At 31.5% G+C, this 23,152-nt stretch overlaps 1 protein-coding gene across 1 annotated transcript; it reads left to right on the top strand.

Moving 5' to 3' along the window:
- Positions 1 to 5,808: 5,808 nt before the first annotated feature.
- LOC107171718 (protein yellow-like) lies at positions 5,809 to 21,159 on the top strand. Its single transcript, XM_089219555.1, has 3 exons — positions 5,809 to 6,039; positions 6,671 to 7,905; positions 19,781 to 21,159. The coding sequence occupies exons 2-3, from the start codon at positions 7,399 to 7,401 to the stop codon at positions 20,447 to 20,449; spliced, it is 1,176 nt and encodes a 391-aa protein (XP_089075681.1). The 5' UTR covers positions 5,809 to 6,039; positions 6,671 to 7,398; the 3' UTR covers positions 20,450 to 21,159.
- The last annotated feature ends 1,993 nt before the right edge of the window (positions 21,160 to 23,152 follow it).

A 23,152-nucleotide genomic window follows, 5' to 3' on the forward strand; every position in this document is an offset into this window, starting at 1 on the left:
GTTTGGGGAAGCGAGAGGGATTCCATCAATATTTTTGGACTCTCTCACAACTTTCTTAACGAGGAAAATACCTAATATTAATCAGTAATATAATATAATTACTAGTACCTACCAGCCACCAAATTTTAAATTTCTTTGGATCTAATATCTATATTTCAATATATAACTGTTATAAGCACAATAAGTTAGTCCACTCAAATTTAAAATATTTAAATTATTGTTATTTTTTATCACAAAAGTTGTGTTATTTTTTACACATATTTTAGAAAAAAATAATTTTCATTCTAGTTGCATAAACTAAATTACGAGCCTTATGCTTTGCGACTTAAATGTTAGGGTTCAAATTATTACAAAATGTCTAGGTTACTCAATCACACTGGCCCAACACCCTAGATTGCACGCCTGTATGATACAGGTGTTGTTGCGCTACAGTTTACAAGTAGGTAGGTATACTCTGCATCAGTTGGGAAAATATTGTTTGAGTGAATCCGAAAACATGAAATAAGATATATAATATGCAGTGACATATTGTTGGAGGTGACAATGACGGCACTTGCTTCCGCTAAAATGCTTGCATGAGGCAATGATATAATTTGAATCCCCCAGAGACTGAGATATGTCATTATTTTTAAAAATAAACACTTGCAAACTAATGTTATTTATCAGTATGGGTACCTATAACTTATTATACCCTACAATTTGTTAAAAAACCATAAAATGAGTCTTCAGACTTGTGTAAAAACAATCAATTAGGTAATCCTATAAAATGAAAAGTTTTTTAACGAAGGGGGCTCTGGGTCTTGATTAATAAATCATTTTCCCCTATTTTTTAACCTATATCTACGCCACTTGAGTTGTGTGTTTCAGAGACCGATATCAAAAATAATAAGCTTTTTTCAATATGTATTTTAATTTTAATGCGTAGATTTCATAATTAATACATATCATTTTAGTAAAATATTTTACAATATTATAATAAAGCTTTGATTATCCGAACCTCCGTTATTAACAAACCCTTTACTATCCGAACGTTATTTTGTTTCAGTTTATGTATCCGAAACTTCTTTTATCTGAACGTCAATCCGTAAAATATCACGACCCACACGCCCGGTCGCAATTGATTAGCGCGTAGCAACAACTCGTCAAACAAACATTTATTAGTTTGTCAAATAAAATAATAATATGTACTTAATAATGAGTCTATAATATTTAGTAATATTCTTATATTAAAATAAACAATAAAACAACATGTAATATGTAATAATAAGTATAGTAAGACGATAATAGAACACCAATAGATTAATCAGAAACTGAAGACTAAAAAATATACCCTTTTCCCACAAAAACTACCTAAGCACACCGCGCACCTATATAGCTAATGCGATAGACAAAATAATGCATGATTGAATACATATTTTAGAATTACTGATACATTGCTTAATTTATTATAGGATGATGTGCTGTAATTGAATTATAACATACTACCACTGAAAATAATTCCAAAAACATTAAAAACTTGAAAAGTCGAAAAAAAAATTGGAAACAGTAAAACTATTAACAGTACAATTGTTTTACGATAAAAGAATCATTTTAATTTAATTAATTTTTTATTCTTGGTACCAAGTAAAATACCAAGGTGATCTAATTAATAAATTCCTCTCATGTTATTTTACGTAGGATAGGTATCAAAGGCATGGTATCGCATTTTGTTCCATACTATCACAATCCACTCGTGTACGAACTACTAGATCTCTTGTCTTTAAATAGAAAATCTACTGAGAAAAAACTCCTTTAATATTTTGCGAGTGACTCATTACAAACGTTTTTCGGAACGATAATTATTGCATCACGGAATCGAATATTAAATTATCACAGATCGAGATTTTTATTTTTAGTCTATTTGTGTGTACTTTTTATTCCTAATAGGGATGTCCTTATAAGTCTTAAATCAGGCCTGGTCAAAATATGTAGCATGGACAATATATAATATATTATTTACGGTGACAGGTCATGCACAATATTTATTTTATACCTATGTTTTTATTTCACGTTTATTTTTGGATTGTGTGAGTGAAAATCATAAATTATAATATATGCGGATACCAATCGATTTTAGAATTTTTTTCTAGCTGTTAATGAAAAGCTCTAAAGGCTTTCATGTAGCTCTATCTATCGGTAAGAAATTGAATCTAGATTTTACTTGATGTACTTCGTACATTCGTAGGTACTTACAGTTTATTAGGGTATTAAGAAAAACTTTCAATAGGTAGCAGTTCAATGATATTAAATTAAAATACTTTACAGTAAAAAATTATCTTTACTGAAAATGTTATAGAGTCTATTAGTGCGATGAGGTATTATTGTAGGTATATATATTGTTTTATAATTTATACTCGTCATGTATCAAGTACTTACTGTCTAGACGTATAGTCATGAATATAATTTATTTTATTTTTTACCAGATAAAACTGTATAAGTAGTTTTTCATACTCTATTATCATTATTAAATAAATAATGGATATCATATTTGTTAAATGTACCTTAATATATCGAATTTGTGTAATTATGATTTATGTTTAAATTAACAATGAGCTATCATGATTTTGTCATTCATATGATGGTGCATGAGGTTACTGAATAATATTAATATTACCTACTCTTAACAGTTGACCAGTATCTCATATACCGTGTTTTTTAAACACCATTAATGTTTACAAATTCAAATAGCTTATGCCGTTTAATTTACATCGTCGTATATCGACATAATGTATTATTATAATACCTATTTATCTCTCAATCGAAATATGTTTTAGTTTTGTGTAATAATATTATTGCACTGCAGATGATGTGGATAATTAATTAAATAAATATTAACTACCTATCGTACATTTAAAATAAATAATATTAAACATTTTAAGCACATCTAAACCATGTATAAATCAATATTGTGTAACGCAGAATTGGTGTAGAATGAGTGGGGGGGGGGGCTAAGGGGGCTATAGCTCTTCCGAAATTTCGCTTAGCCACCTCTATACATTTTTAGAATATTTGTTATGTATAGATAGGTACCTGAAGTCCTGAAACATTGTAGGCTAAAGCCCCTCTCCCCATAACAATGTATTAAGCTTCACCCATTATGTTACGCATCTTGGATTTCGTATAATTAATTTTAAGTACGTCTCTATCCGTAGATTGCTTGTAAACCAATTTTTTACTTGTCATCAAATCATTGTTTTCTTGAACCTAAAACATAATATCGTGAAGACCAGTGTTATGCGAGTTGCGTTACGCGCTGGGTATTATGTTACGGATTTCGGCGGTGTTTACTATTCCGGGGATTTTTCGTTTTTGTCGTATCACATTATTTGTGGATATTACAAGGGAATGAAGTTTACGTAATGCCCCGTGCGTAAACCCTTTATCGTTGTTTATAGGACGTTATATGTGAGAGAGAAAAGAACAAACGCTTGTGATAGGCCTATCGCATACAGTAGATCAGCTGCTAGATATACGTAAAGTTACAACAACTTACTACCTTACTACTGTTATTACGTAAACCGGTCACGAGTGTGCTTCGAATGTAAAAGGCGATACCGGAGATATGTGTGCAAAGTGTAGACTGTAGGTATAATATAGTGCTTGTCTACACGCAACTTTTACAAGTTACAGCTATGATACGCACACAATTTAAATTAGGTAGGTACTGCAGAATGAGTCTAATTCATCATAAATAAATTGTATTGTTTAGTGCGTTTAGAAGCGGTCTACCTACAACATATTATCATGTATAATATTATCATATTTTAATGATTATACAATGAACAATGATGTACGTCGATGGGAAGTAATAAATAGCAAAAATAATAATATTAGGCATTAATACATTATAATTAGAGCGCAAAAGATTTATGTGCAAAATAAAATGATGAAATATATATAATATATATAAATAGGTATAGGTTTTCGTATTTCAGTATATTTTATACATTTTATCGTATTTATAAAAATATATTTTCAAAAATAATCCGTAGAAAGTTTTTATAAATATTTATTTTATAATATCTAAAAATTTAATCATTGTTAGTAGACAGTCATTAAAGTATTTATAGTTATTTTTTTTTACATTTATTGAAATAAAAAAGAATTTTTAAAGAAAAAAAAAAGCAGGTAAGTTGTGGATGTCGCTCTGCTGTACAATAGGTTACAAGTGGGTTACTGTAATGGATGGATTACGCAATGTCACCTAACCTTTCATGTTATCAGCGAATTAAAAGCTAACTAGCTAACTAACCCTTTTACCTAGGTGTATAAGCAGAGGTAGGTGCGTAGCTTATTGCAAAAAAAATAATTTGCAGATTGTGTATGACCTATTCAAAAATATTTATAAAAATAAGAATATTGCGCTCAGTCTAATTATTAGAATGTCAACTATATTACAAAACGAGTAGATTTTCCCAAGTCAAATTAGTAGGTGGTATGTGCCAGGGCCGGTTCAATGTGGTAGCAAAATAAGCAGCCGCCAAGGGTGGCACTAGTGTGGGGGCGGCAAATTTCAAATGAACCAAAGTGATTTAATTATTATAATATATAATATATAATATAATATAGTATGCTGAATTGTGTGTTCATTGTTCAAAATATACCAAACAATGGTTCATAGATAAAAATGAATGTCCTTATTTTATTCAAACCCCCTCCACTACAAAAAATTAACTATTGCATAGGACAGCGTAAATTAGATTTGCCTAGGGCGGAAAAAAACCTACGGCCGGCCCTGGGTATGTCAGATTTTGTGTTCACCCGTTTTTACTAGAGTGCGATGATTGGTATATAGTTTAAACACGTATGGTTAGATTTATTAGATTTCAATAACTGATTGAAACGCATAATGTATCCGAATACGTGGCTTATTTACGATGACAAAATGAAAAAAAAAAAATCATTTTTACTTTTATAGACCCATTAAATACACATTATTACTTGATGTACGTATAGTATAGCAATAAGTGGAATGTAAACCGATATTTTCGTTATCTGTAGACCATCGAGACTCCCTGACTCGCGTCATACAATAATAATCGTATAATTACATAATATTATAATATAGTAATATACCTACGCACATATTATGTCCTGTGTGTTGTATATTAAGTATTATATTATGTACAAATACCCCCCCCCCCCCCCCCGAAAAAAACAGACAGTTTGTATGAAAAAATGACGTCGAGCTCAATATACCTTTAGGTGAAATCACTTTCATCACGCACTAAAAATGTCATTTTGTTTTCGCAGTTGGTCATATTTGAAACAAGTTAGTCAAAATTAACAGAAAAAAAAAATTTGACGAAAGCAGTGGAAGGTATTATAGGTGCCTACATATACAAACATGCGAGTGTTGCTAATGTCTACATACGCATACGACCAACTGTCATCCGACCACCGTATAATACGTAATACGATTGTATACCTATATAGTAGGTATAATGGTAAAATGATTTAATTACTTTTATTTAAATATAAATGAACGAAGAAAGGAACGAAAAAATCTTGCATGTTCCTCTAAAAAGTGAACGAAATTCCAAAACGTTCATAAATATGAAAAAGGAACCATGTTTACGATAAGTTCCTAAAAATGGAACGAAATAAAAGGAACGGATGCCTTTGAACGTGTCCCTTCCAAGCATTGATACCTGCCTAATATTATAATATGATGGCAGCAAAAAAAAAAAAAAATCCATACAATATAGCACAACATCGACGACGGTCTGTCGTGTGTGCACAGATGGTATTTTTTAGACGACGTATGCGACCGTATTATCATACGAGAGTACGAGACCGACGACAACAACGGGCTCGGCTGATTTAATAATTGTTTTTAGAGTTTAAACGCCTCTATGCAATATATTTATATATATATTTATATAGAAGTGTATATTATTATTGTCATTATATTCTTCGTTTTAACGGTCTCAGGTTCTATCGAGTGCTTCGAATTCGCGACGGTTTCAAAGGCCATACTCGCGTTGCCTACAAAAAAAGGTAAATCAAACGGATATTCAATTCAATAGGCGTATGCAGTAGCTGTAGACGCCAATTGTTATATTAATGTAGTTCTTTATTAACTGAATTTAACGTTTTCGGCGCGCTTAGGAGTTTCTGGTTTTGAGAACGAATTTTTAAGTTATTTGGTATCAGTTTAGGCCTTTAAGGTTTATAAAGTCTTAGGTATTGCCACGGTTGTTTAAGCTTCGGCTTTAAAGTTACGATATCAAAAAGTGAAGAAATAAAGGGAAACTAATTGGAATTGTATTTTATGGATATTATTTAAAATGTAAAAATTAATATAGATATATTTATTTTAATACCATTTGGATTTTTGTTAACAAAATATTTACAATTAAAATATGTTTAACATGCATCATAACAAATACAAAATTGTTTTGAATTATTACGTGAAAGATTAAGTTACTCCATAGGTATAAAAATATGATAATAAATATTTTTTGTTATTAATTTTGAACTAATTATGACCATATTATAAATGTAATTCTAATTATACAGGTACTAATAATTTGTATTGGTTATTTTGATTTATGTAATAGATAATATTCACCACAATAATATCTGCAGTGTGGCTAAGAATTTCAACTAATAGCTATAATCATTTCAGGGTCATCGCGCTCATATCAGATTGGAAAAAAAGTTACTCTGCTGCATAGTGCTTACATAGGTATACCCTTCATAAGCCGATGACGATCAACTGTAAAGGCTATCCGATGGTCAAATCGCTTCGATAGGCGACGGCGATGATAAAAATTAATAAATATTATCGTCACTATCAATTTATACAATAACTCGGCAAGCAGAGCCTTGGCCTTCGGTCGAACCACCGCAGCCGCCGCCAAAGACAGCGGGCCCGACACGTCCGCGTCAATGCCACTGGCGCGTAGAAATGTTTACGAAAATGACGAAAAAACCAAAAACAAAAACGCATATCACAATGTATAATAATAATATGCATGGACGCGTGATACGAGAACGAAATAAAAACAACACAACGCCGATATATTGTTATAAGTACGAAATGCTGGCACGTATGTCACGATAGTGTAGCGTATATAAATATAACTACATAAAAATATATATAATTGACGGTAACAGGTCCGACAGCGATCATATGATTATATGCAAATGGTCTGCTGGTCTTTGCGATAGAGTGTACAACGATATAGTATAGTTAAACGTGGTCTCCTGCACAATATACCTTCATCGCTGTAAGAGCATCCCACTGCAGCGGTTACCGCACAGTACCACACAATATAAGAGATTGAAGTCGATTATTCGTGACGACTTGTTTATATTGCACCGCGTATATACCCGGTATCTGGTCGGCCCACAATGTCCGGTTTCCGTGCGGTGTCGTTGGTGATGGCCGCCGTGTCCGTGGTATTCGGCGACGACCATCGTGTGGCCGGCTCGGACGCGCCGGCGGACGCGGCCGCGTACTCACTGAGCGGCCAGAACATCGAGTGGCCGTGCACGTCCACCAAGAGCGTTTACACGGACACCGGACGGTACGTGGCCAAGAACGTGATCGTCACCAGGGCTCAGGTGTGGGGTGACCGGGCATTCGTGCTCACGCCCAGGTTCCGGTCTGGTGTGCCGTTCACCGTGTCCACTGTCCGGCTGGAATGCGAGCACAGGTGCTGGCCAGTGCTGGTGCCATACCCGTGCTGGGCACTGCACGACGAGGGTGACCCGAACGCCATACAAAACGCCGTCGACGTGTATCTGGACCCGACTGGAGTGTTGTGGGTGCTCGACAGCGGGTTGGTCAACACCATGGAACAGCCAGTCCGCCGCACCCAGCCCAGGATATTTGCCATCGACGTCAAAACCGATAAGGTCAGTGTGAAAGCGCAATGATAACTAATAATATTATGCTCATAGATACGTTTTCAGTCAACTTTAGATTAGGTTAGGTATACGGTACATATACCTGTGGTACGTTTTATATAAAAAGTACATAAAAAGCTATATATTATACTGTGTAAACATTTTAATACAGAAACAGCGTAAGTATAGTGTATTATAATGAATTAAAATCATAAGAAAAAAAAAATCGAATTTCCACGATGCTAAACAACAGTCCTTTGACTAAAATAGAAATATGCATAATACCTATAGGAACTCGTTTGCTATATAGTTCAGCAATTCGCACTTAAGTAGTATTAGTAGGAAATCGTTGAGGATGGAATTATGAGCGAGCTATTAACTAAATTTTTTGTTTATTTCATTTTGTATAGATTAAAAACGAAAGCAAAAATAAAAATAAATTTATGGTTAATTCAATGTAAATTTTAATCAACTTTGGAAATTAAAATACTTACGGTTATTTTGTGAGTAAACCCATTTAAAATATACAACGTTTTCTATGACCGAGACATTTTTGTTTGCACGATAAAATATGTTTTCGCTTAGATTAAATTTAGAAGGTGTGTGTGATACATTTTCCGATTAATTACTTCGGGACCACAGTTAATAAAAACAACATTTCAACCAAATATAATTTATACATGATATTATGCGATATTCCGCATTTATTGAACCCTTTATTCAGGCTTAGTCATGTATTAAATCTGTGTTAGTCATAATTGTTTATTCATATTTCAAATAACGATTGCCGCCAATATATTATAGACTTTATGATTGATAATATTATGTAAATTACCGTATTATATGTGACGTGGACCAATGACATATTATTATACAAGAAAATAGCGAGACAAATAGCTATTATAATATATTGATCTGACTCCCTCAAATAACATACCTATACCTACTCCCCTGGTGTCACATTCACCCAACCAAATTTATCATCAGCATTTCGATTAACCTACCCAAAACCCCATACGAATCTATTGAAAGGTAAATACTCGTATATACACATTGGTTTGTATCAAATGTCTTTAGTTAGGCAAAATGATTTAAACGTCATGCAACTGTAACACCGTATCGAAAGTTCATGACGAAATCCAATAATAATCTAATTTCCCTAAGTATATAAAAATAAAAACAATGTGAACATTTTATAGCCTTTGGTTGCTCGCTAAGTGTTTTCAAATCGTTTTCTTGTATAATATTCGAATTTTAGAGTTTATCCCTATATTTACCAAAACTATCTACGCCCTACGCGTAGTTACGTTTTATATAATAAATCGTCTCGATAAGAGTCGTTTTCATGAATTTCATATTATTTTATTAGTAAACGATCGCTTTTACTACGTCGTATCAATATAATATGGAATTGAATACGCGGTAGCAATGTATTTAAACCATGTATAAATGAAAAATATCTAACGACAGTAATATAATATCTATAAGAAGTGTGCACAATAGTTTTTTTTTAGTACATTTATACAATTATAAATAATATAATCCATTTTTTTGTGGATTCCATTATTGATATTGTCATCGACGCTATACTTTCTGTAGCTATGATTTAGTATTTATTTCGAAACAAGTCTTCGAAAGTGATACTATGCAATACTATAATATTTTATATTTGGTTTATTTTTAAAACTTTGTTAAAATCTATATTTTAATAGCGAGTGGGCGTACTACCCTATGGGTTTCTGGTGATTTTTATACTTCCCCCGACCAGACTCAACTTGGAAAAATTCTATTTACACCATATTGACTCTAAGTATACCAAGGCAATCCAATCTTATAGCGTGCGCTTAGTTATGTTTGTATATTATAGTCGATCTATAGAGTGTATCTCATACCACCCCAGCCCTGTGTGTCTGCTAGATGTAGAGTGTATTATTACTGCGTGATAATTTATAATCTGTTCAACGCCAAAAAGGATTTTCAGAACCCTTCTCTTTGTCCATTACATGCACCCTCTAACACTTTCAATTGACCTCCCGTCGAGTCCAGACTAACCGCGTGCGACAATCACGATATCTGCCGGTCCGCTGGTTCCCCCTATCCATAGTGAATACTCTTGTGCCCAAACATCGGTGAAAATTGCGTTATTGCGTAAGGGCGGCGAAACTTATGTCGCTGTAATTTAAATCATCTCTGTCTCTGTCTCTCTCTATATACGTATATCTGTAATATAATATAGTAAAGGGGTCCACCGTTGCGTCATCGAATGTCGACTTCCAAAACGGTTTAATAAAATACGTAATATAATGATATATATACGTATTATGATGGTACCGATATACATCTTACTATATAGACTGTATACTGTATAGTACTGTATAGTGTACAGGTAATATACAAGCATATTGTAGTACGATAATAATTAATATTATTATGTATTATTTAAGACGACCGAGTTTAACTTAAAGATACGTGTTTGAGTTTCACATTCATAAGTACCATCAATCCTGTCTTTGTAACGGGTATACAACAAAATTCCACAAACAAAAAACAAAATTTTAGGTTGATATTATGAGTTTAAATACATGAGACTAAAAAATGTGACGTAAAGAATATTTTCAAAATAATGTCACACTATGATTTTTGTAAGATATTCTCTAACAGAGGAGTTTCAATAACATAAGTAACATATAAGTGAGTATATAACAGAATAACTACTTAGTAACTTCATATTTCGTCGTTGGAAAATATTTTATAAATATAATGCGATGCTATCTTAAAAATATTTTCCTCTTAAGGCTTGGTAGAATGTATTTAAACTTTAATACTAACGTAGACATCACCACATTGTCGATTTTGTGTGGTAGAATTTTGCTATATTTTTCAATTTTTATAATATAGATACATTATATATACGGTGAGTATCACGTTTCCTTAACCACACATGGCTTGTTCGGGTCAAGTTATTATTCATAATATATTATATTTGGGTACTACTTTTTTTCTCTACAAGGTCTCGGTTGAAATTTAACTACCGACGTATCGTATACATACAGAGGATTTATCAAGTATGCTTGGGTTATTCAAATATTCAAATTTTTGGAATTTTATAGTAAAGGTACTTATACTCATAATTCATAAACTATATTTTCAGAAACTTTGATTTTTATACTATCTAAGAAATGTCCTTTGTTAATACAAACTTTTTTTACCAAATGTAAATAATTTTTATTTTGTTAACGTACATTTAAAAATAAACAATTTTTTTACTTAAATGTTGATCCGGACACGATAAGAAGAAGAACTTAAATGTTGATGTATCTACAGGTTATGACAGTATAACCTACCCATCTAAATACAAATTACAACAAGTAGTTTCTGAGTTATAAAACTTTATGTATTAAGGTTGATGATTTTTTTATAATGGTTTAATATGAAATACAAACAGATATAACATTTAGTCAAGTATTGGCAATATGGTTTCTTCTCCGGTCCTCAGTATCATATACAAATAAAAAATACTTATTACTTATTAGTTACCAACTATACTAGGAGTTAGGACAATATTCACAAATTATAAAATGCTTATATTATTCTTTAGTAAAATCTGTAATTTTAAAATTATCATATACCACATAATATTATCTTAAAATAATTTTAGCGAACTATCATCCTTAACGCATACATTTTAATTATTCAAAAACTATTTATTTGAATTTTGATTGATATATACATAAAATTTAAAATAAATTCATCTGTTTAAAAATTTATATTCGAAATAAGTTTGAATTGTCAAGAAATAATACTCTTTAAATAGCATAAAAAAATATGAGTACTTAAAAATATGGTTTTGTACCTATGTATACTTAAAGCTCTAAAAATCATAGTCTTAAGAAACTCATTATTACAATACAATATAGCAATGAAAATGTTTGGTGAAGTGGTGAATTACTCTGTATATATTTTGTTTGGTAGCTTTATTAATTTGTATCTGGCAAATGCATAATTTAATGAAACATCACTCTCAAGTTGAAATGTACCTTGTTTTATAAATAAATATTAGTTTGTTTAAATTAAATCCCGTCGTTTTTCAGCTATTTGAAACGATTTGTATGTGCATACTCTATCAGAAGTTTATATGAGTCATTGGCTCTTTAAGAATAGTTCACGTACTCAGTGCGAAAAAAAAAAATTATTAAAATATCAAAAAAATGTTTGTGGAAATTCAAAAACTTATTTATTTGTGTTTTTAAATTTTACCTATAATACAATAACGAAATTAAAAATATTATTACCCCCCCCCCCCTCTCCCACCTAATATCCAGTTATGGATTGTGATAGTAATATACTAATATTTCACTGACTGTAATGTAATACTGTCTATATTCAATATTATCGCATACCTATATTATTTTTTCGGGCATGTTGAACTCCATAAAACAAAATGTATTTTTCTTGTATGTATATATATATTAATTATATTTGAAATATGTTTAAATTAATTTATATTTTATACGAGTTCTGTTTATTATTTGTATTCGTTAGTATTTAAAAATTAATTTTCACAATACTCTGTTATATATTATTTATACCTGATTACTCGATACTCCGCTTAATTTAAAAAATCTAGAAAGTTATTCAATTTAATCAAATATAATCAAAACCATCTGTGTTCTGAAAGATAACATATTTGAGTAAACAACCATTCAGAATACTAATATTATTTAAACAACATTTTTTTTTTGGTTTACTACTCGATTTAGATTGTATCTTTGCTATTACAACAAATATAGGTACTAAACTGACCTTATACTGTTTTTTGCAATAACAAACGTACAGTTAGATTAGAATTATAGGTATAGATAGGTATCATCGTAAATATAAAATATGTTCTTCAGGTTGTTTTAAATAGTTTCAAACTACCTCCACGATTTTTTAATCAATATTAGACTTTGTTTCTTATTGATGTTTAGTTTCACTACTGCTTACAATAATAGTAACACATAAAACTGCATTTTCTCTTTCATATCTCAAATAAAATTAACAGTTTAAAATGTTTAAATATAGTAGTGGTCATATTTTATATTTGGTTTTTTAAAAAACTTTCTTATGATGTTTATATTATGAAGGTTCATAAAAAATATAATTTGTAACTGACTAAGCTGGTTTATGTTTGCATATTATTTAGTCTAAAATACAATTATATTTTATTAATAATTAAGAATCAACTACCTATGTCAAACATGATTTTCTTTTTATTTCTTTAAATGATTATGTAATATTAATCAGCTATCTGTATTTTTATGTGTGTATTTTTTATAATATAATTTAAGAAAAATAATTTAGAAGTTAACTCTTGAACACATAAAATTGGAGGTTTAATAAGTTATAACAAGTATTTTAAATTTAAAATCACTTTTTCATTTTTATTATAATTGAAACACATCAAGTGAATAAAATTGGAGTATAAATTATATTTTTATTGTCATTTTGCTACATCAATAATTGTCAGTTGTCACTTAAGTATTACAATTATATATATGATTAAATAATATGTTCATATAAAAGGCACTTGTTTACATTTAAAATTGTTTCTAAATTATTTTTACATAAACCTAACATAGATATTATATTATTTAGAAAAAATGTAAGAATATAGGATTAGTAGTATTTTTAATAAATAATAAGTTATTATAAAGAATATTTACCTTTATATATAACTAGCATTTATAGGCATAGAATTGTTTTGGTAAATATAAGTTTGGATCTAATAATAAATTGTATTAGAGAAAGAAATAATTTATAATAATTACTATGAAAGACAATGACTAGCATTTTAATAGAGTCGTTTATATTGAAGTATGCAGTCAGTAGCAACATTTATAGGCGTGAGCCTCCTTCGAATTCGGCCCTGATCACCGGTAACTTTTATATGGTTACCTACATCAAATATTATTGTATTGAGTCCTGAAAAAATAAACGGAAGAATTAATAAAACCAGAAACGTTTTTTAAAGCGATAATATTTTATGGTTGTAAAATAACAAATACACATTGTGAAAGATATCTGTCTTGCAGTTGCTATTATAAATCATTTTGGTTAATTCGTTAAGTCATAAATATATAGGTACAGTATACGTATTACACGTCCTCGGTTTATTAGATCTGTCTAGCCATGACCCATAATACGTGGTCACAACAAAAAGCTTAAGGCGATAGATATAGGATGGAAATAACTTTAACTATATAAATTCTTGTACACAATACATTTGGTGCTTAAATTCTACATTTATTCTCGGAAGAACTCTGTTCCCTTGCGTTTTGTCTACTCAATTCGATTTTACGGTATTTTATGTCTTTAGGCCAAAAGTTAGAAAATATATATTCTCAAAGTTATCAAACAATTTTGAAAGTGTTCACAATAAGTTAAAATTTATACGTTATTAAGGCAAAAATATGCAATAATAGCCATGTAAAAGTTTCCATATAAATATGAAAATAGGACAATCGAAATCAAATGCCTATAAAACTTACTTTCAAAGTTAGAAAATCGAATAATTATGTAATTATCATCATAATATTATACATTTTGCGAAATATGAGTTTAACATCAATGAGCTAATCGACATCAGAATTCATTTAAGTACATTGTTACGTGACCTAGATCTAGAATATAATACTAGCATAGCAGATGAATTTCAGGAGAGTGAGTATTGAGTATGATGTATACAAATACTTAAGCAATATAATATTTTGATATTATGAATAAATATATATACTTTTTTTAAACTTTATTTACGATTTTCTTAACCTAATTATGAATATTAAATAGTATGTGGCTCAAGCTACTCCAGTCAAATGTTCCAATTTATTTATTGGATAAACCATCATAATTCATAAAATTATGCTTAATTAGATACCTTAGCAGGCATTTCGTTTCGTTTTATTATTCTAGAATTTTGTAATATGTTTATTTTGAAAGTATATTTATTTATGCAGCGTTATATAATAATATTTGGTACCTATTGGGTGTTTTAAAAAAAAAATCATCTTTGGCAACCACAACTCGTATTGCCGCTTCGGAATTTATCTCTTTCCGAATCATGATAATATTACTTTTATTATTTTTAATTCGAGATAGATACAGTTTATGCGTTTTATCATTATTCACATTATATTACGACCACTTTTAATTGGCCGTGATCATGCGTTCCTCAATAATGTACATTGAATAGCCTGTTTAATTATTTTTGATATCCCATACACGATACCGACCACCTTGATCCTCTTTTTCGACCGAGCAAAATTTAATTCTGATTAGATTATTTATAAGTCGATCTAGTTTTTTTCATTAAACTGATATTAATCGTATGTACCAAGTAGGTACTATGTATACATTATAAAATATATACAATGATATATAAATAATTCGGAAGTTGAGGTAAGCGCGTGACCGGCACCAGCTGCCGTTGGAATTGATTTCGACGAGGAATAAGGGGACGTACGTGCGTTTCGAATTCGTACCAATAATGGAATAATAATTATTGTTGACATATGATTTACAAACTTCGTGTGCTCGACATGCTTGCGGTGTTGCAGAAAGAAAATAGCGCCACCTCCGCAAGTGTTTAATATATATATATATTCAACAAATTATATAATAATAATATTGTTTCCGACTTAACGCGATCTAAAGCGTCGACAACCCATATGAAAACGATTACTGTGAACAGCGATATATAGATGCATTTAAAAACATTATTATTTGTATAATACGATATATAACTATTATTGTAATCGTGCATAAATGGTCATCACGCCAACGTGTAACGACACAATGACTAAACTCAGGCAATTGAACGAGTACGATTACTATATTATTCTTATGCGATAACAAATTAGCATATCATAATAAAATATAACATATATTATTAATACTTATACGATCAGCTGTGGTGACCTAAAATAAATGGCCTGCATGATTACAACGTGCCAACGTGCGAAGATTGGTGGTCCTAATAATATAATCATTTGCCATCAGGACGAGAATCGGTCAACCCTCAATGTACTTGTATATAGCGATTCGATACCCATGTAGGTATACGGTAACCTAAATCGTGTGATATATATTATGAGGTGAATATATTATGCTCTTAGGTGGACATTTAATGACATTTATTGTTTTGATTGATTTTTTTTTTTTTTTGGGGGGGGGGGGAGGGAGGGTTAACTAGCATTATCGATTGTAAAATGACCCACAGTACCACATCCAGATTACTATATTATTTTAAATGTGCCACGTGGTTATTCATACAGTTTAATTTAAAGAGTAAAACTATTGACATTTCTGGGGGCTAAGTTATACGTCAATATAATACCATCATGCCAACGGCACCTGAGAAGTTTTCCAAACTCTAGATTTAGCACTTAAGTAATATCTGACTGCAGATATATCTAAGATAGTTGTATGTTGGATCTATAGCATCGTATACAATGGTCACTGTTGAAGTTTACACTTGGCGCACATCAATGAATTCTTGTCCACCATGGCTCATTTATAATATTATATTATATATCGAAATAATAATATATTATGCTCGCGTGTGTTCGAGGTCACGTCACGACGCGCCTTTACATATTTCGTTATTTTGTCATGGTAATTAGGTATGAATAGTAATAATGACAAAATATACCGCGATCTATATTTAATAATTTTATTATTATAAAAGAATAATTAACCGTCATATAATACTATAAAAGTAATATTAATAACAGAAAAAATCTTTATGGTCTAATAATATGTCGAATAAAATCACAAATAAACGTTTCCCTTCGAAATATTCGATTTAATAAATTCGACGACAAACTGTGTACGGTTTAGGTAATATAATAAATTAATAAAGGCTATACATGATAAATTGATAATACATATTTTGTGATTTTCACTAAACGTTCTATATAATGATGGTGATAAAATGTTTCATAATTAGGTACTATTATACGTCTAATATAAGTTATACACTTTTAATGTCATTATTTATTATGTACGTTATTTTATAAATTTAAACCAACGGTTTCAAACAATATGCATATTATTGTTATATCATATAAAGAACCGGCAGCAACCGACCGATGTCGTAATGTTTTTCGAAGAAGTTTAAGGTTTATTTTCTGGAACTACAAAGACCTAATTAATTTTAAAAAATGTGTGAGAAGTAAACCGATATTATGTGTTGTGATGTTGAGAAATTGGAGCAGTTTCTTAGGCTATTTTTTCGTTTGTTACGCGTAGGTAGGTATTATTGGTATACATCATCAAACATATTTTATTTTTTTATTCACATTATATGATGTAGGTACATATGTGTGAGTGTTTGATAAAAAATAAATTTCAGTTTTTAATAACAATTGTTTTCTTTCCTGTACACTGTTCCTCTCCTCTACAGTTGCCATTTATTCATCCATGTAAAACGCCATTTTGGCGTTGGTTTTTTTCTTGTAGTAATAGTAAGCATTATTATTAAAACGGTTCTCTGCTGGTACTGAAGGACAAAACTCACGTGTCGCTCTCCGGCCAAAAGTTTTCTCAATAATAATAATAATAATATTAATAAACGATAAACTACGCGTTAAATGAAGACGGGCAAATATTCGGCAGCGTAAAGACCGACAAATCTAAAAAAATTAAAATTAAAATAACTTTATTATTTTTATTATTTTCGATCAAATAATTGAATTATATTCGAGTGAAAGTTATTTCGAACTGTTTTGTTAACATAAAGCCAGTATACATACAGTATAGTATTACAATAATACGAGTTCTGGTAGGTAATACATTATACCTAATATATGTGTATCAGTAGCACAACACTATACCAAGCATACAATATTATAATATAGTATCTGTGGTTCATGAAATCATATGCAACTGAAATCCACTTTGATCGATGTAAATGGTAATACTTAAAATTCACTGTCGTCGTTGTATTTAACTGTATAATGGTACTTTTATTTTGTATTTAATTTACAATCGATTTTCCATAACGCATGCAATATGTTTTATTCATTGAAATATTGTATTCAATCGTGTGTTAACACAGTTATAGATCATAGGATCATAATAATTATTGGGTTTGGTACAAATACGTACAATATGTACACGTGGTTTCATTTTTTTTTTTTTTTTTTTTTTTATAAATCATAAATCTTATTTATATAATATAGGTATCCAGAGAGGCAGGGAGTTAAATTAGATTCGAAAGGTGGCTTAAATTCTGAGGCTAATCCAAAAAATGAATAATTTGAAAAGCGAGTTTCTACTTGTAAACCAAAACCTGACAACATTTACTACTCGGTTAACTATTTAAATTCAGGAAATAACGAACCAGTTTTACACTATGAATATGATATTGTCGTTTCTTATGTCGCTCTTCATCACAATAAGTCAAAAACTGATAAGGATAGTATCTTTATACAGAATATTATTATAAACCATTATAGGATCGTTGAATTTCTCATCATCGCATTTTATTTCGATTATAAAATAATGATATATTTGTAGTGGCCGGTATGCGCTCATGTATAAAGAAAGAACAAAGAAGAAACACCCGAGGTTATAATATATTGAATCGTGAGTTGCTGAATTGCAAGTGATTGAAAATATAGCTTGGTGACTCGGAACAGTCAATACGTGGTCGGATAAAAGGAAATATATAAATCATATATTATAATGTTGACGAAAACGACAAAAAGAAATTGGCGTGAAAGTTTATACAAACCACGAATGACTATATAAATAGTAATAAGTAATAAAAGAAGAAAGAAAAACGCTAAAGGCTTTTTTATCTGAAGTGTGGTGAATTATGTTTCACAAATCGAAAGTCAAATCCAAGCGAACGCTGAATCAGTGTCACTGATTTCGACTACCAAAAACCAATATAAGTAATAAATAATAATGCCTCAAAGTTTTTTTTTTTTTTGTGTGTGTGGGTGGGTGGATATTTTGTAATATAAATGTGACATTAATGCAATTTTTGATATAATAATTTACAAATTTCAACTCTTAAATGTGAAAATATTACTTATATAATTGTGATATTTTCACAATTAAGTATGGAAAAATATAACTACTACGGGTGCATTAATAGGTACCATAGTCTGGGGTGAGTTTAGGGTCGGGGCCCAGACTTCTAAGTACACAAGTGATTTAAAATGTTAAAAACAGACCACAAATCGGTACCACTGGATATTTTGTATTTAAAGGATATTTAAAAAAAAAGTATATAACATACTAAATTAGTATTAATCAGAACTGATTTCGTTTTGTTTGTTTTAATAATATATTTTAGAGTGAATATTAACCTATTACTAAACTTAAAGATATCAGTGTTTGAACTTACAATATTTTTATTTTGTGGAGAATTATAATATGCATTTTTAAATTATAATATTTTACATAGGTACCTTAACATAGCTTGCTTAAAACTAAAATATCGTAAAAATACTAACGTACAAACCAAGTGTTCTTATACCTTTGTATTTGATAAGAGTTCAATTTAGTCTAACTATTAATAGGTAACATATTACTACACAAAAGTGGTTCTACTATATAAATGCTAATTAGTAATTATATACTTGTATATATTATTGTGATACGTATTTGTCTCTCGAGTCTTGACTGTTAACTGTGTAATCAACAATATTTGAAAATAAGCAGGTAGTTAAAATTAGAAGGATAAATAACCATTCTAAGGGGACCAAGACACCCTCTAAAAGTTTTGGGGACTCTTAATCCACTCAAACCTCGCTCACGCGTTATTCCCATATGGTCCATACGATGGGTATAATATAATTATTACGTTTGTTTCGTTTGAATTGTATGTGCACAGGTAGTCAAGCAAATCGACTTGTCGGGACTGGTGTGCTCAGCCAGTCGGTTAAACTACATCACGGCCGACTACGGAGATGACGGAAGGGTATTTGTGTACGTGTCGGACGCAGCTACGCGGGCGGTGATCGTGTGGGAGGTGGCGGCGGACCGCGGATATCGGGTGGTGTTGCCGAAGGCGATCACGCACGACTGCACAGGCCGGCGGGACGTGCTTTATATCACTCTGGCGAGGGGTTCGTCTGCGGGGGACGGCGCTCTGTATCTGACGTATTTGACCAGCAACCGGATGTACAAGATCGACGCGTGCAACCTCCGGCAGGGATGCTCGGAGGGCACCGTCATCGACCTGGGCCCTAAGCCCGACAAGTTAGTCATCCTGGGCACGGATGGTCGGACTACCGTGTACTTCCGGTATCGGGGCCAGGGTGACATTTACGCTTGGGACACGCACCGGTCCGACGATGGCACGTCGTTCGGATCCGACCGGTTCGAGTTGGTCCGGAAGGCCGATGACTGCGGCCGGTTGGCCACGCACGTTGCCCCCGACAACCAAGGCGGCGTCCTCTGGATACTCGAGAGCAATTTCCCGGACTACATTTCCGGTGCGGTCGGCTGTCTGGGCACCAACGTCCGCTTGCAGCCCCTTGTCGCCCAGTGTGGCAATTAATACGGATATAACAGCTATGGTGAACGGCTTCCAGACTCCAGTCATCGCCCATCCAGGTTTTAATGTTCCGGTGAAACATTTCACTGCACAGTGAGTGTCTCATGCGTTTGTTTCTGTAAGAAATAACAAACACTTCTATTATAGGCATCATTAGTCATTCATTGTTTTGTCAAAGAAATGTATCTACATAACTGTTATGATTTATACTTTTTATTTTCTGTTGTTTCTCCAAACTCGAATAATTTTAATTTTCGTATTTCTTCAAAATCAGCTAAAAAAAAAGTTGATTTATGTCAATGCTAAATATGTCAAGAGTTAAATTAGCGATTCCTATAAAGTGTGTTGAAATATAGTAGTATAAGTCGTTGAGTTTATTTAATATTAATGGAAGATAAGCGGTAGACGCCATCTGTAAATATTATACACATATGATACGGAACATATTTGAACTTTGAAGTTTTGTTGAGGTATTGATATCCTTGTAAATAATATAAATAAAGCACGTGTCGCATAATATCCTTGTAAATAGCATAAATTAGGCACGTGCCGCATATTATATCATTAAATGTTTTAGTATAGTATTTATCATGCATATATCATATTTATTCAAAATTATAAAACAAAAAATCAACTTTCACGGTTTGAACTAGTTACAAAAATAAATAAATTAAGTATTCAATACAAGTCTAGATTGAATACATATTATATTAAGTAGTATTATAATTTATACGAATAATAAATAAATGTGTGTATAATGTGTATTACTTAAGAAAAAATGAATTTTTAATTTATTTCAAAACAATCGTTTTTCAATTCCTTAGGATAAGTAATTATTTATCCTGTAAAATCGACTTATTCCAATTAAAAACGACGATTATAAAACGCCAAATAACCTATTTCCCGTAAACGCCCAAGATTTTAAATGTACCTACGATTATGAATATTGCATAGCACTCGTAGCAGATAACGTGTATTGTTTATATCTGCGTTGGCTAATTGCATAATTATTGGAAACATAATGGTAAGGAAAACCGAAATACGTATCTCAATAAATATAAATAGATTAGTAATTTGCATACAAATCGTTTTTGCAATAATCACAATCCCACGGCCACAGTGGGACCTATAATGGATATTATTATTATCATTATCGTCATTCCACGGCTTGGTTGCTCAATACCGCGGGACGGCGGCGGAGGCGGTGCGTATTGGAAATGTGGAAATTTGATATTAAATAATATTATAATAATATACGCATCGTGTCGCATCGTTATATGTGATCATAAGTATACGATAATAAACATTAAACCGATTAATTATTGATTTTTGTTGTTTCGTATAAGTACTTTGAATATACTGCGCCATAATTGTTACGGCGAACATTCGTACATGGTTGAAAATATTGCGATCCGGCGTAGAGACTGCACACGATGACTCAAATTCATTGCCATAACGATTGTACAAATGTTAAACACAACATATATCTACAATATACATTCACTTTTCAAAACATCGTCGCGCCCTTTTTTGATCTCCACGCTATATAGTACACGTATTAAAAACTATTTCGTTGTCCTAATCTTTCGATTTCGTTCTTATAGACATGATATACCCATCGTTCCTATACAACAACAGTAATTAGTAATTATACGAACGTTTTCGTAAATTTACCTACCCTTGGACGGGCGCTGTGTCGTGTGGTCCACGCACAGATATAAATTATAATATTACGTGTATCAGTACCTACGTGCTCCGGCCAGTTACCAATATTACGGTTGCGGTGGTTGTGTCACGCACATGATATCGTGGTATGCATATACATGTATGTTGTATAGGTATAAGGTACCTACGACCCACCACGCGCGTAGGTAACCGACAGTGTCCACCGTCCACGGTTCGCGCACGAATTCGTAAATTATGACAAGAGACAACAGGCGCATTATTATACCTACATTCGAATGGTAAGACAACAGAGGAATAATCGCTGCAGATCGCCTTGAACCACACCCTGTTGTGTACTTCGCACTGAAATCCCGCGTGACCTATAAATAATACACCTAACATAACGGACGCGCGAGCATAATATTTAATGACTAGATTTATGCATTTCTACTATTACCCGTGCATATACCTATTTACACACCGCTCGTATATATATACGATACGTGAACGAACGCTGATTTTTATTTGTTTTTTTTTTTTTTTTGCCCAGGAAACGGACTTTGTTGCACAACAATTATTATAATTACGACGGTACGCACTGTTTGTTTGAATCACGTATAGTTGTTGTATACCGCCTGGTAAATGGAGGTATACACCGCGACATCGGACGAGCTCGTGCGCGCGACTATTGTTCAAACGTGTAATGAAAATTATCGTTTTTTGGGTCAGTTACTTTTAATTGGGTCCGAAAATAAAAGCTTATATTGTTATATAATTATACGTCTGCAGACCTGATCGGTCTGATATTTGTTTAGTTATGTTTTTCAACTCAAAACTACTGAATAATGCATAATTATAAAATATTATTATTGCGTCGAGTTCACTATATGACGGTTTTTAAAAAATTAAATTTAAATCAACGTGAGACAGCTACGATATACGTATTGTTTATGATATTTATACTAGCTATAATAATATTTAATTGCAAATACAAATATATACTATTCACGTCCCCGAGGGAAATGGACGAATTTTTATGCG

This window comes from Diuraphis noxia, unplaced genomic scaffold (assembly GCF_037042655.1).
Source record: "Diuraphis noxia isolate RWA-SAM2 unplaced genomic scaffold, SU_Dnox_SAM2 contig0002, whole genome shotgun sequence".
Taxonomy (NCBI): Eukaryota; Metazoa; Arthropoda; class Insecta; order Hemiptera; family Aphididae; genus Diuraphis; species Diuraphis noxia.